Source organism: Hetaerina americana, unplaced genomic scaffold (genome assembly GCF_022747635.1).
Source record: "Hetaerina americana unplaced genomic scaffold, ioHetAmer1.1.p SCAF_44, whole genome shotgun sequence".
NCBI classification, from domain to species: domain Eukaryota; kingdom Metazoa; phylum Arthropoda; class Insecta; order Odonata; family Calopterygidae; genus Hetaerina; species Hetaerina americana.
This window is the reverse complement of record NW_027287030.1, coordinates 2,075,413-2,089,497: the sequence shown is the minus strand read 5'-3', so window position 1 is coordinate 2,089,497 and position 14,085 is coordinate 2,075,413. Positions and strand designations below refer to the sequence as shown.

At 40.0% G+C, this 14,085-nt stretch overlaps 1 protein-coding gene across 1 annotated transcript in view; it reads left to right on the top strand.

Annotated features, from left to right (window-relative positions):
* The window catches only part of LOC139692931 (ras-related and estrogen-regulated growth inhibitor-like protein), a 59,087-nt gene extending 45,491 nt beyond the window's left edge, over positions 1–13,596 (top strand). Inside the window, exons 4-6 of the mRNA XM_071591254.1 lie at positions 5,207–5,286; positions 7,092–7,349; positions 8,322–13,596. Coding sequence (XP_071447355.1) covers positions 5,207–5,286; positions 7,092–7,349; positions 8,322–8,852 — 869 coding nt within the window. The 3' untranslated portion in view covers positions 8,853–13,596. The remainder of the gene's footprint in view (positions 1–5,206; positions 5,287–7,091; positions 7,350–8,321) is intronic.
* The last annotated feature ends 489 nt before the right edge of the window (positions 13,597–14,085 follow it).

Below are 14,085 nucleotides of genomic sequence, written 5' to 3'. Positions count from 1 at the left end.
TGTCAGCTTTTAGTCTAAAAATACTCGTTCCCGTTCGTGTGTGTGGAGTGGTAAAATATTGCAAAGCTAGTGCCAAACATAGAGAGTGGATAGGAGACAATTTGAGAGACAGAGGTTCCTTTACGATTTTGAGACTTTATGCTCTTCATAGCAAAACATTTATTTCAGAGAAGTTCCAATGTTTTGACGACCCTCTACCGGTGATCCTTCTTTGAGGAAAATATCTGCGATTGAGGAGACTTTTAAAATCACTTTCGGATCCGGATTTATTTTTAGTCTTCCCCCTCGTTGTATCAGTTTGAAGAATTTTCAATACTTTTAGAAATAATAGTTTGATAAACTATGGAATATTACTTTTAAAAAAATGGCAAATCTGAGTCGCAAAAAACTAAATTCTTGTGCTGGAATGAAAACAAAATTTCGAAATGATCGCTTTTCGATTTCGTTATTAAAAATTTTCAAAATAAAAATTCTTCTCTGATGCATTCAAAAATTAAAATACACTTGAATACCTTTTCTTCATTTGAAATTAAATTTTACTAGTAATTTTTTAATGAGTTTTTTTAAGTTCATATGTGTTCCTTCTGTTTAAGTTAAGTTCATTTATACTTTAACGTAAACAGAATGAACATTTAATTTACGGTATTTATAATTTTTATTGCATTGCTTGTGTTATAAGATAAACCTTAATTAGATTATAATGAAGTAAATCATCACTAGTCACAAAAACTTAACAAATTTGCGTGATGAAGAGAAAATGTTGGCATTTAAAAAGGCAGATGTAAAATATTTGTTCAGTTCGTTGACATTCGTTAGGTTTTTGGGGGTGAAAATGTGACAAATTTTCGAGCGGTATTTCCGAGTAGCTTTAGCCTTCCGGATTCATTTGCCTTGTCCTTGTCGTCAGCGGCGCCAGGAGAAATATTGCCCATGATCCCATCGAAGGACAGCTTTATGGGCGAGGACATACGGAACTGGGCGCGACACTCACTCGATGAATCTTATGTTGGATTCATTTTTGTGAACCGAGTAATCATAATTATAAGTAAGAAGCAAATAAAGTAATTTGGCTCGAGGCTTGCTCAATCGGGGAAGTAATCAAGTGAAATACGATTTTGGCGGTTATTTACTTACATTTTAGGTCTTGCACAACTCTAACACAATTACAATCATTCAATTTAGGGCCACAGAAGACGGAAATAACCGCGCAAAAACTTTTTTAAATATAACCCAAAAAATTCAGAACTAAAGTTCTTTATCTGCTAAACTCGAAGCTTTGGAACGGAATAGAAGATTTTAAAAAACTGCTACAAAATAACTCGAATGAAATTCGAGTTGTTATGAAGTGTGACATCGAAATTAAATTGAATTGCCGATAAAGTCGCGGCGATAAACTGTCTTGTGGACAGGTTATGGCGTCAAATCTTGCTCAAAGTCAGTTCCAGCATGTTTATTAGTAAATAAAATGTTCACTGTATTTTGTACATTTATTGCATGTTGATAAGCAACCACTATAATTATTAATTCATATTTATTATTTTCTAATTTTAAAAATTATCATAATAATCCCTAACAACTGTTTTATATTGCGGCGGATCTATCATCGGGTTGGTATTTTTTTTTTATTTTCTGCTCCAAGAGAAATAAAACTTATCCTCGCGAATACAATTCGCGATTACCGAAAAAAATATCACATTCTGTTTCCCTCGGAACCATTTTAACTCTTTTTGTCGCAATTCTTTGGCCAATTAAGTCAACGGACGTGTGAATTCCATCTCGCAGTCGTGTTCACTTGATGAGAGATAGGAGTGGTACGTTTCGCGAGTGGAAGCGAAGCAGGAGCCGAAGATGATTTCTACTCGACTCGCACACTCTCTTGAAAGCGCATTCCGGTACTCCGTGCCTCCGAAGGGGTGGGGTCCATTCAGGAGAGGAGGGGGGGTGGGGAAGAGGAGGCATCCAGCATGCCTCTCGGGAGGATGAGATGGCCGGTAGAAGGGAAAAGGCAACTTGAAGAGATCCTACTCAACTCTTTCTTTTTCGGCGAGCGAAATGGTTTACGTAAGAGTTCGAATCAAGTGTGGAACGGATAACTGTGGCGGCACGGGCGATGAAGCAAAGTCATTGGCAAGGCAAACTAGGCGGGAGAGAGAGAGAGAGAGTTGGGGGGTGAGAGTGGCTGCGTTAAGTGGGTGCCAGGGAGAGCAAAGCGAAGCGAGGAGTGAAGTAATGCCGGCGCCTCAATTCTGACCACGCGTGAATTAATATTGACGATTGAACTGTTTGTCATTGGTTATAACTTCCCAGATATGTACAACTTCACCTAGATTCAATGATATTCCTGGTCGTGGATGAAATCGGCCAATGCTTATGTAAAAATTCCAGCATTGGGTGTACAAACACTCGTTTCCGCATATGTCTTTTTCCGTTCATGTCCGATCCTGCAAATAGCTACCGCGAAAAATCCTGGAATACGATTTTGGTCACTTTCCAACACTCTGCGCTTATAAAATGAGCGGTTAAACTGTGGAAGGAAAGAACCGAGAGTGGAAGGATCAGTGAGATACTAATGAAATGGAATAGAGTTCGCCTAACACTTCAAGCAAGTATTCATGCGGGGAAGGTTGATGTTCGGCGTACACAATCATTCATTTGCTCGTAAATAATGTTGTTTTCCCAACTGCGATATGCAATTCACGGATGAGAGCTGAAATTTCTTGACTGATTTAGTAATTAATCGTCACAAAACTTAAAGAAAACATTCAATCAATTATTTATTCACGTACTATTAGTGATTAATCGTAATAAAAACTTAAAGAAAACATTCACGTAATTAATTCTCAACGAAAAATCAACATTTTCTTTTTTTTGGAAGACGACTCAAAAATACTGTCTCTTCGAAATATTTTTTTAAATTAATACTCTTTCTAGCTGATAGACGACCCATTTTAGCCATTCAATGGTTTATTAATACTAATGTGAGGTAAAAAAAGCAACAATTTATGAGCACAAGTGATTGATTGGTTGCCCCGTAAAGCTGTTACGGTGGTTAGCATTATTAAACATTTTGGTGATCATGTGTGACCTTATAAAACGCTTCCATTCATGTATTTTTGAAGTAAAAATAACTTTTTCATAAACTTTTCCCACAATGAAGGATGATAACCCAGCGGGTATAAGTGAAAACAAACCAAACTTTTCTCACATAAGGTGAATGTGATGTAAAAATAAGAGAGGGAATTCTTTGAACAATTCTTGACTTGACAGAAGAAGTTACAATCCTATGGGAATACGTTAGAAGCGCTCTCTCGCGTAACACCCGTTCCATCTCTCTCGTTTTTGAGCGTACTGGGAGACAAGGCGCGGAGGAATAACGAATATCAGCGAAGAAGTGTGGAGAGCGATGGGGCGCGTCTTCTGGATTCCTCAGAGGGGGAGTAGTCTGCGGGAAGAGTGAAGATGGGGGAGAGGGTGGATTATTTTCCGTTTCCTTCGCACGTTCGGGGGAGAGGGGGGTGGGCGGGATGAAAAGCGTTGAGAAGGGAAGGGGGTCTTTGACCCGCTCCGAGGGAATCATGGGAAGGGTGGATAGAGAAAGCCGGTGGAATGGGGAGGAAAAACTGTGGGAAGAGTTTTTGAAGAAAGAGAGTGAGAGAGAGAGAGAAAAGAGGTAGAAAAAAAAGATGCTAAGGGTTTGAGTTTCATTGGCTTCGTGTTCGAGTGTGAAAATCTTTGGAAATAAAGACCCGGTGGTTTCTATGGTTGCCGCGGTCGCGGAGCAGCCTATACTAAGCTTGGTGGCGCCACGTTGCCCCATGCACAGACAGAAAAACATGCCAGAACGCTAAGCCCTAAACTAAGGAATTTTTCTGGTCTTCCAGTTCCAGGCAGGTGGTTCAGTAGTGCCAACTTCTGCCAAATGAAAAACGATTACCGTATTACGGCAAAGAGTTTCTCAATGATGAAATGTTTTAGAGATTGAAATTAAATCCATGGAACGCTGGTGACTAAAAAAGTTTCATCTATCGCAAAACTAAAAAAATATATGATAATGATCACAAGTTAGGGCGTACTAAAGAATGAACTTTGCTTAACTATAAGAAACTTAAATGTGTTAAGTATGCTCAAAGTGATATTTATAGTGAGCATAGTGTAATGCCATTTAAATCATTCTTTTATGCTGCTGAGTCATAGCTCGATAAAATGCAAATTTTGTTAAGGCAACTGGCTAAGTTATTGCAAATCTACTCAGCCAAAGTAAAATTGTGCAAATCAACAAACTTGCGTATAAAAAATATGAATGGAATTGGGTACGGACCTTAATTAAGCGTAATAGCTTATGTGTAAAAAATTTAGCATGCTCACTCATTAAAATTTACTTTTGTTTCTTCACGTTAGTATAATTTTCTATTCTTCAATAAATGGCTAATGTTTAAGAGCATTGCCCTTATTGTGATCAAAATATAATTACGTGACATTTTTCGTCATAATTACCATGACCACCATTTTGCCGAAAAATATTAGCAGAAGCAATCCTAAACGAAATCTCCGAAACCGGGATATTCACTTGAGCGTCCAAATCACAGATAAAACCGTGGGTAAAAATGTCTAATGATAAATTATATGGCATTCAAAATGATTCGTATCACTCGAGTCATTAACTCTTAGTCATGTCGCCAAACGCCTCGAAAAATTAGCCCTTTTAAATGCTATGAGCGTTAATCACAAATCATTCTCGACAACCAACATCTTACATTAAAACTAATGGTTAAACATTACCTTTAAGACCATGGTTTAGTTCCTTGTTTTAACGATTTAATTCTGGGTCAAGATTCAAGAGTTGATATCTATATTTATCCAAACTGAACAAAAATAATCTCACAGCGCGAATCCGTTAGTACTGGAGAAAACATCCTCTCCCATGTAGAATTCTATTAAAAGAAGGAATACTACAGCTACATGTGAATTTTAATCTTTTAAATGAAAGTACTTTTGCAAATAAATTAAAGGTTTTAAGGTTCAATTGTTTTATTGGTCAGAATAATTACCGACATGTTTAAATAACCCATGGTTACAGTATGTAACTGTGCTGTAACACTCATTTTGAGCATATATGTAGGATGATTTTGCCGTTGGTTTCTTTGCTTAATGTTTTCTCATCACAGAGAATCCAGTTTTTTTTAACTCCTCCTCCTTCTCCTTCCAGATCTCCTCTATCGCCAGACCATGACGATCAACAACACCCCTCTTGAAGTGGAGATAGTCGACGTCTCTGGCAGCGAATCGGTAAGTTACAGGCACCCTTACTAAAAATATGTTGTACCAAATTATCCGCCTGCAACAACACATGCATACCTAAGCAATATCTCGCTAATCTTCTCACTCACTGTGTGATTACCGTTCGGTTAATCTGCAAATATGCTCCGCTAATAATCATAACTTTTCAAAATTCCTTATCCCAGAAGCGGAAAGATTATTGTTTTAAATAATTACTTCGTCATTAGCTAAAATGTATGAGCTACGTGGTCAGGGAACTTTGTTACCGCCATTTATTAGTCCAGCTTGACCAGACGAGTTTGAAGGGCATTACACAGAATTATATCAAAATTTATTTTTTTAAATAATAATTTTAATACCTTGTTGACCTGCGCAGTAACCATTATTATTAATATTAAAACTAACAAATTGCAATTGCATCAAAATCAAGATTTAATAAAGTAGGACCAGTGTGTCATTTTCGGAAATAAAGAGCGACTGGGATTGGAAAATCTAAAAATACTTATTATATTATTAAAATTTTTCCCGCGTTACTTAATAGTAATTTTATTTATAATTCATCGATGGAATTGAAATAGGTCATTCTCATATTTTCTACGTTGACGGGATAAACTTTTAAGTCGTATTTCATTTCATTGAAATTCCTCCTGTCCTGAATACCTCACGCACTCCCGTGGACAATAATAAACAAAACTCCGTTGAATGCCCACCAAAGCGGAGAATCTCGGTCAATTTCGATTGAGTAATAGGCCAATAATATGTGGCCAGCTTTCCAAGAAGTCTCAAACTCCATTTGCGAAGAACTATATATGCGCTGAGCACATCGGGAACAGTAGGATCACATCTCCCTGGCTAAACTTCCGCGTTTTCACGCAAACTCCAGCTAATCCCGATATCAATCTGTTACCACTCTACAAAACATTTTCAGCTGTTTAAGACTCATAATATCGCGTTCGAGATCCCATGAGGTTTTCCTTTATACCGGATTGTGTGCGCGCCAAACATTCTCGCCTACGATAAATTCACTTCGGAATGCTAGGATATGATTCCTTACGCTTGAGCCCACGTATACAAGACAAGCTTCAGATTTTTTTGGATACTACGTACATAGTGAGAGACAACGCTTAGGCAACTCAAGTTTGAAGACTGATTTTAGAATTCTCCTAGGTAGTTGGACCGAGACCAAGGTTTGAATAGAAACTAAATATTAAGTCGAAGTTTTGAATGTTATCTCTGAAGATGATATTTGAAGTTTTTTGATTTCATTCAACCAGCAATGAGTGTATCCTGTCTTTTAAAAATTAAATTAAAGGAACTAGAGTAAAATTTAATTATTTCTTAAGCCGTGAAATTTCGAAATTGTTTTTCAAGAAAAAAATTATATTTTAACATCGAAACTAAACAGATAGCACCAATTTAGCTCTAGTGCCAGGATGATATCCGTCTCAAAGCACCCGTGATAACTCTAAAGCAAATTAAAACTATTCCATTTCAACCTTTAAACAGAAAAAAATTAAGCACTGTGTGGTAAAGAACAGCTATATTTATTCTTTACTATATTCGTATCTCTGTGGTGTAGTTTCCCTTTCAATTACTTTTTCAAACTTCATTAGACGAAGTAATCACTAGAATTAAATTCTGGACATATTCCATCACATAGGCCCTGCTAAATATGACACCCAAAACCCATGCCAGATAGCCACACAACCTTGCGGACAACCTGTTTCCATTCCCGAACAACATCCCCTGTTCTTTTTCCAAGAGCGTGAACGTAACAATGTGGGCGTTTCTTTTCTCTCCCCCCCGCCCTACAGGAGGACGAGAACGAGGTGTTCCCGGCAGAGGAAGTGGCTTGGGCGGATGGCTGTCTGGTAGTCTATTCGATCACGGACCGCGAGTCTTTCGCCTACGCTGAGGAGACCCTGAGGCGACTCAAGCCATCGTCGGCAGAGGACAGCAGCAGTAGTAGCGGTAGCGACACCGAATCTGTCCCGGAGAACACACCGCCGTCGACGCCGCAGCAACCGCTCGTGTTGCTGGGCAACAAGGCGGACTTGGAACACCTCAGACAGGTGAATGGATGCTCCGTTCATTACTTAGTTTAGCGAAGCCAGCTGGGACAGCTGCCCTCAATTAAGCCGCGTCCCCCTTCCTTCCCCTCCTCCCACCCGACCACCCCTTTCTTCTATTCGCGACCCTCACAAAATTCCCTAGTGCGACGAAGTCCTGGATGGTCATTAATTTGAGGGAACTAGGGATTGGCGCCTTGACTCATATAGTGACACCCTGTGAGGTACGCCTCAGTTCGATAACTTGGTGTAGATGGGATATACGGACGATTTCCAGTCTCAGTATTCGTATCTAGTTGCTACTTGATCGACTGAATTCAAATGGCTCCGACTCCTTATTTTTTTACCTTTAGCTAAACCATCAAAAGTATCAAAGAAATACTGGAAATGCCGGTCAAGGCGAATGCTTTTTTTATGCTGTGATATTCAAGAATGTTGGTCTGCCAACTTCAATCTCTCTTTAATTTGCTAATTTAATTCCTTTGCGTAGAGGGCGAATATGGTGCTTCAAGATTCATTTCCCAAAGTAGTACCTTCTAAAGAAACAGGAATTGATAATGTTGTGGTGAATTACATAAATATATATATATATATATATATATATATATATATATGTAGGTATGTATGTATATATATATATATATGTAGGTATGTATGTATATATATATATATATATGTAGGTATGTATGTATATATATATATATATATATATATATATATATATATATATATATATATATATGTATGTATGTATGTATGTATGTACATATATACATATCTGAATATATATATATATCATATATGTATATATATTCTAAATCAACTTAGGAATTGCAAAGTTGATTAATAAGACGCTTAAGTGAATCAAGTAAACGATCATGAAAAATCAAAGGAGACGAGATATATAAAAAAGTTTATTAAACCAAAAAAACATCGTATAAAATGACTAACTCTTCGATTCGTTTCGTTTTTTAGGTTCAGGGGAACGAAGGCAAAACGGCCGCGAGTCACTTCAGCAGCAATGCTAAATTTTTCGAGGTGTCGGTAGCGGAGAACAGCAAAGACCTCTACGCGGCCTTCGAGTCTCTCATCACGGAGTGCAGCAGCCGGCAGAGGAGCAGCGCCTCTCACGGCGGTCTCAGCAACTTCTCCAACGACAACAACAACAACAATGGCAATCACCAGAACGGCAACAACCACTTCCAGCTGACCCAGTGCAACAATAAGAACAACATCATACAAGCACAGCAGATCAAAGTTCAGCGCAAATTCTCCGTCTCCAAGATGATCGGCAATTTGATCGGTAAGAGCGTCGGTGGAAACGCCGGCGGTAACCAACAACATCAGCAACAGCAACTGAACTCGACGGGCGGGGTTCAAACCCTTCCGGGACAGCAGCAGCAGCCACAAGGTGGGACCGTCACGGTGTTCGAAAAGTCCGACCTTCACCGGAGTCGTGTCCTAAAGAGGAGGAACAACTGTGCCCTAGCCTCAGCTTCCCTGTGACTCTCGAACTGAAAGGAAGCCCCCAGTTCTTGCGGACTGATCCGCTGTTTCATTTGTACGTCGTCGTGGCCCAGTTGGTTTTGTTCCCGAGGCGCGACGCCCGGTTCGTCCTTTGGTGACGGCCGAAGTGTTTTGTACCCTGGCGAGACCCTTGCGGATTCGTCCAAGTTCTCCGCTGACGATCTTACGGGAAAGACGTCCATTCTGTCTGTCTCACTCTGTCTTTCTCTTTGCCACCGTCAGCGGGAGGAGTATAAAGATGACGACGCAGGGTCCCTTCGTCGTTGCGGGTGGTTTTCTTAGGATTTCCCTGATTGCTTGAGTTCGCTCGGTGAGGAATTTGTCTCGGTAAGGGGATATAGCGAATAGGCCCACCTCATTCTATTCCGGTGGATTTGTAATTGGGGGAGCACGCCTCTTTTTAAAGCTCGTACCCTTTTTTTGGGGAGTCGAGGCGTTTTCCGATTGGTGGCCGTCTCTTGTTGATAAAGAGTACGGTACCGATTTGGTCGTTAGGCCGGGTTCCTAAACGTGGGAGCGCGTGTGAAAATTTTTCCGCCTCCTTCGTTGAAAGGCATCCGACTGATCAGGCGCTATGAGCGCTTGTTTGAAATGTTTCCAAGGCGTCAGAATGGTCTTGTTTTGATATGATAACCTTAGAGCCTTTTTGAGGGCACTGAGATTCGATAGTTTAAAGCATCCATAGGCTTTGAACTTAAGTGAAGGTAACGTAGATCAACTGAAACGACAGCATTTTAAAAAAATCTCCTGTCGTCACCAAATTTTGAACAAAAAGGAATAAAATCTGATCATTTAAATTTGATCTTGACGTAGATTATACAAACAGTTAAGTGTAATGACGTCAAATTTTATTGCACCAACTCGATTTTCTTTTGGAAATCTTGAGTGTGAATCAGATTCTTTGTTCTTCTTAGGATATAAGTCATCGCAATTGGTGGTTCAAATCCGTCCCGAAGTTTCAAGTCGCCTGTGTCGGACTCGAAACATTTTCAAAATTTTTCGAGCGTCGATTCCGGCGTAAACTCTGGTCTCGGTTCTCTCTTTCCACCTTTAATGTGTTGCGAATGAATTTCCCGTCGTCCTAGTTACTCGTAAATTAAATGCTACGTTTAAATTCAGCTCTCAATTCAATCTTTGATCGTCTTCCCCGAGTGCTCTCCGCCAACACAGCACCAATCTCCCGTCAGAACCGTGGCTCCAACTTGAGGAGGTTAATATGTGTTTGTGTGTGGGTGAAGGAATCGAATGGGTTATGGGAATGCGGATTTTAAATGGAGGAGGGGCGTTTGGTGGGTTTGGAGTGTGGGAAGGATTGGGAGCGGGAGTTATTTTGCCCACATGGCATACGAGGAGAGCACGTGCGGTGGATAAAAGACCTTCAAACATTTATAAATATATATATGCTCGACCGTCAAGTAGTGGGTAAAGACTTCCTTCTTCCACCTCTAATATAGATGCACTATTAGGCAATGTGGATACATGCGTCACTGATCTCAACCCCTCAGGGCTTTAAGATTTTACTTCCACCTTCGACAAGGACCAATATTTCGGCCTAATCTTACTATGCTCTCTTTTCTTGTGCAATTGATAGTTGCATTATTGGAGCACCGATGGGACTTTTAAATAGATCAAATAATTTTATTTATCAGGGTCAGATTGAAGTTTTACTACTGTGTTCAACTTCAAAAGTTTAGTTTTTTTTTGAAGTTGTGTAACTTATTCAAAATTCGTAGACGTATTTTACGAGTTGAATAAATATTGAAAAAAGGCTGACTGCTTTCGAATTGGGTGAAATCCGGTTGGGTTTCTTAATAATAGGAGAATTGAATACTTAAAAATATTATTATTTATTACATTAATAAATTAACTTGATTTGATTATTTTCTCTCTCAGGGAATCCTAAAATATATTCGGTAAGGATTCGGAAGTAGTTGAGAGGGAAAAAAATCAGGTTAAAAGATTCTTCCATTTTGTAAAACTCCGTTCCATTTTATTTTTATCCCTTAGAGATTTGGAATCCGAGTCCCGAGTCTGCGGTTCTCAAACCTGGCGAAGGAATAACAGCAATTACATATTTTTCTTCGGAAATACTTTGTATTTAACTTGGCTCTCAAGTTATCCTGGCACATTACTTACATAGCGATTTAATACTACCGCCACAGTTATTTATGTAACGAGTGAGCGTGGTAATTAATGACTCCTATTACCCTACTTCAGAAAGATTTAAGCTCAGGGATAGTTTAATGCCCTGAGGTTAACAATCCAGTTCTGAATTCAGTATCCAGCCGAGCTATGCTATTCATCCAGGCTTAAAATAGATCACTCGCATACTAACCGTATTGAATAATACTCCGGAATCATAGAGGGGATATGCTGAGAATCAACATTTTCTCTCATTAATGTCAATCGAATCGAAATTACCACGATTTATAATTTTCGATCCGGATAACGTGATGGAAAAATACATTTTGATACGTAAAGTTTTTCGAGCATAAAAATGTACACTGCCTCAGCAAGAGAAGTAGCATAATGCCTCTCCAACTTATTTTTCAGATTATTTTTTAAATGTATAATACATTTAAAAGCTTATAGTTTCCACTTAAAAATTTTATCTATTTTTTCCTCGGAATTTCTAACTTTTTCAACTAATTTCCCTAGGAGACTCGAGAAACAAATGAAATCTCACCATTCGCATTCGTGGACTTTATTCGAAGTATTCAAATACAAATTATTACAAGGTATATCATTCCCCTTTGCACTATCTATTTTTAGGACATGGGGCTAATTCCGCCAGCGTACGAAATTCTTCCTTCTCTGAGGTTTACTGAATGGAAGGGAGGGCTAATTTTGAGACGGGAAGGGTTTCGAAAATGGCCAAGTCATTCAATTGTCGCGAAAAGAAAAAATTGTCCTCGGTTAGTGATTTGACAGCATGGAATAGTGAAAAGGGTAAATTAAAGTAAGGGAAGGCTTTGAATTGCGTCGTATCGAACCATCGTACCGAAAAGGAAATAGTCAGTAGGTTTATAGATAGGACTTATACCACACAGCCTCTTGTCATCATAAAATATCAACTGACGGATTGTTTTTATGAAATGCTTAAATACCATGCCGTTTAAAAGAATGAAAGTGAACTTAAATTTATTCTTTTGCAGATTGATTAAGTATGATTTCACAAACACTCAAAAGTTAACTTTCACTTCACAATGCATTTTTGGTTCTCATATATTTTCACATGACTTAAATATTTTTAAGGGTTTCGTATTCGTTTTTAGACTAATGTTTGACTTTTTCTCTCTCTCTCTCGAAGGATAGTGAATGAATTTTATAGAGCAAGGAGGTCGAGGGTTGATGGGTTGACCGTTTTCTATTACCCGATGCCGAGAGAGATATCCGAAATAAGTGGGATCGTCAAAATGCTTGCGCACGTGGGCCCCATGAAGATTTTGCCATTTCGGTCACTCGTTCGTTCCAGCTATGTGGTCTTCACGAGGGGAGAGAAAGAGAGAGAGAGGCCGAATCCCCCTTCTCCGTCAACAGTTGGCGTCATTCGCGAACCTCCTTTGCCATCTCCCTCCCACCGATGCCCTGAACCCAGACACCGTTGCCAAATGTCCTCCCCTCTCCCTCCACGCAGTCCTTGCCTCTCCTGCCCCTTTTTAAACCTTCCGCACGCAACTGAATGACGCAGATAAGACCGGTAGAGGGGAGGTAACACGGAGGAGTGTTTATTGTTGGACAAACCTCCGCCTTCGAGGAGATAGATAGATTAGGTAGGTGGACCCCTCGAAACCACCTATTTTAAATCCGTACCCATTGCACTCCGTCTCCATAGAATTTAATGTGGGGAGAGTCTTTGGAAAGGGAGAGAGGCTTCACCTTTCAAGAAGGTGTAATTTGTTTTTTTTTGGATCCGAAAGAGCCCAAAAACCCTTCGAAGAGACTTGTGGGCTTAAATTCAGGACACGTCCGTCGGGAAGTTAAATAAAAAACAAAATATAATCACACGGCGCTCCGAACGACACATAAGTCCCGTTTAGACACCACTACCGAGGAATTTCCTCGCAAAAGAGTTGTAAAATTTATCCACGATTTTCTCAAGGAAGAGAACGGTTCCTTTTTCCTCAAAACAATAAGTCCGTTGGGCGGGTAAATATTGGAAGGGACCGCCAAGTTAGGAGGGGTCTGATTCGATTGGGTTTGTCCTGATTCCAAAGCGAGGGTTTGATGGCTCATCACCTACGAGATGAGGTCCTTAGAAAAATTTACAAGTGAAATTAGTTGAACATAAAAAGCAAAGGCTCGACTTACCAGCGCTTTCCAAGACAAAAATCGATCAGTATCGAGAGAAACACTCTTTTACTTCAAATGCAATGGGTTCGTGTCCTGAAATGTAAAATGAAACCGTCGGACGTCTTGTAAGTCGCTTAAACAAACTCTCATATTTTCTTTGAAAGGCGCCCTCGAAACCACAGACATTGAGCCCTAACCGCGTCGTAGTTAACGTTACATCAAAGGTAATATGATTGATATGGGATCTAGGCATGTGATACGATACCAAGAACTGGTGCAGTTTTATTTTGCGTCGACGTCCGCGGATGGGTGGGTGAAAGCCGTCTCGTTAAGTGGGTAAGGAATGAAAAAGGGACGTTGTGACACGCCTCGGCGGCGAACTACGGGAAGGTGTGAAAGGGGAGTGACTTTCGAAGAGTGAGAGTGAACAACGAAGAGGAGGGGAGGGGTGGGGAAAGATAGGGGGGAGGGGGGAGAGAGAGAGAAAAGGCGAAGAGAAAAAAAGGGAAGGCGTCGACGCACCGCTATGCTTCGCATGTGCTTTTTTCGCATCCGGGATGGGCCGTAGAGGGATGGGTGGGGAAGAGAGAGAAAGATAGAGGAGGAGAAAGAGGGCGAGAAGGGAAATGGGAGCAAAGGAGGGATGGGAGGACAACAGAGGAAAGGGAGAGACCACAGAAGAGGAAAACACAACAACAAGGCATGGGAGTGGGGGGGGGGAGTTTTGAAGCCGAGACGAGCGGAGAAAATTACCGGGATACCTTTTCTATCTCCGAGCGTGAAATCACAGAACAGTTCACACACTGTCGTTATATTGCCCACGTTTCGTTTTAAAGCGAACAGAACATGCACATCTCCGCAGGTGGCCCTAGTCATGGATATATATTCATTAATGTGAGTGTTCGCCAATTAAAAATTC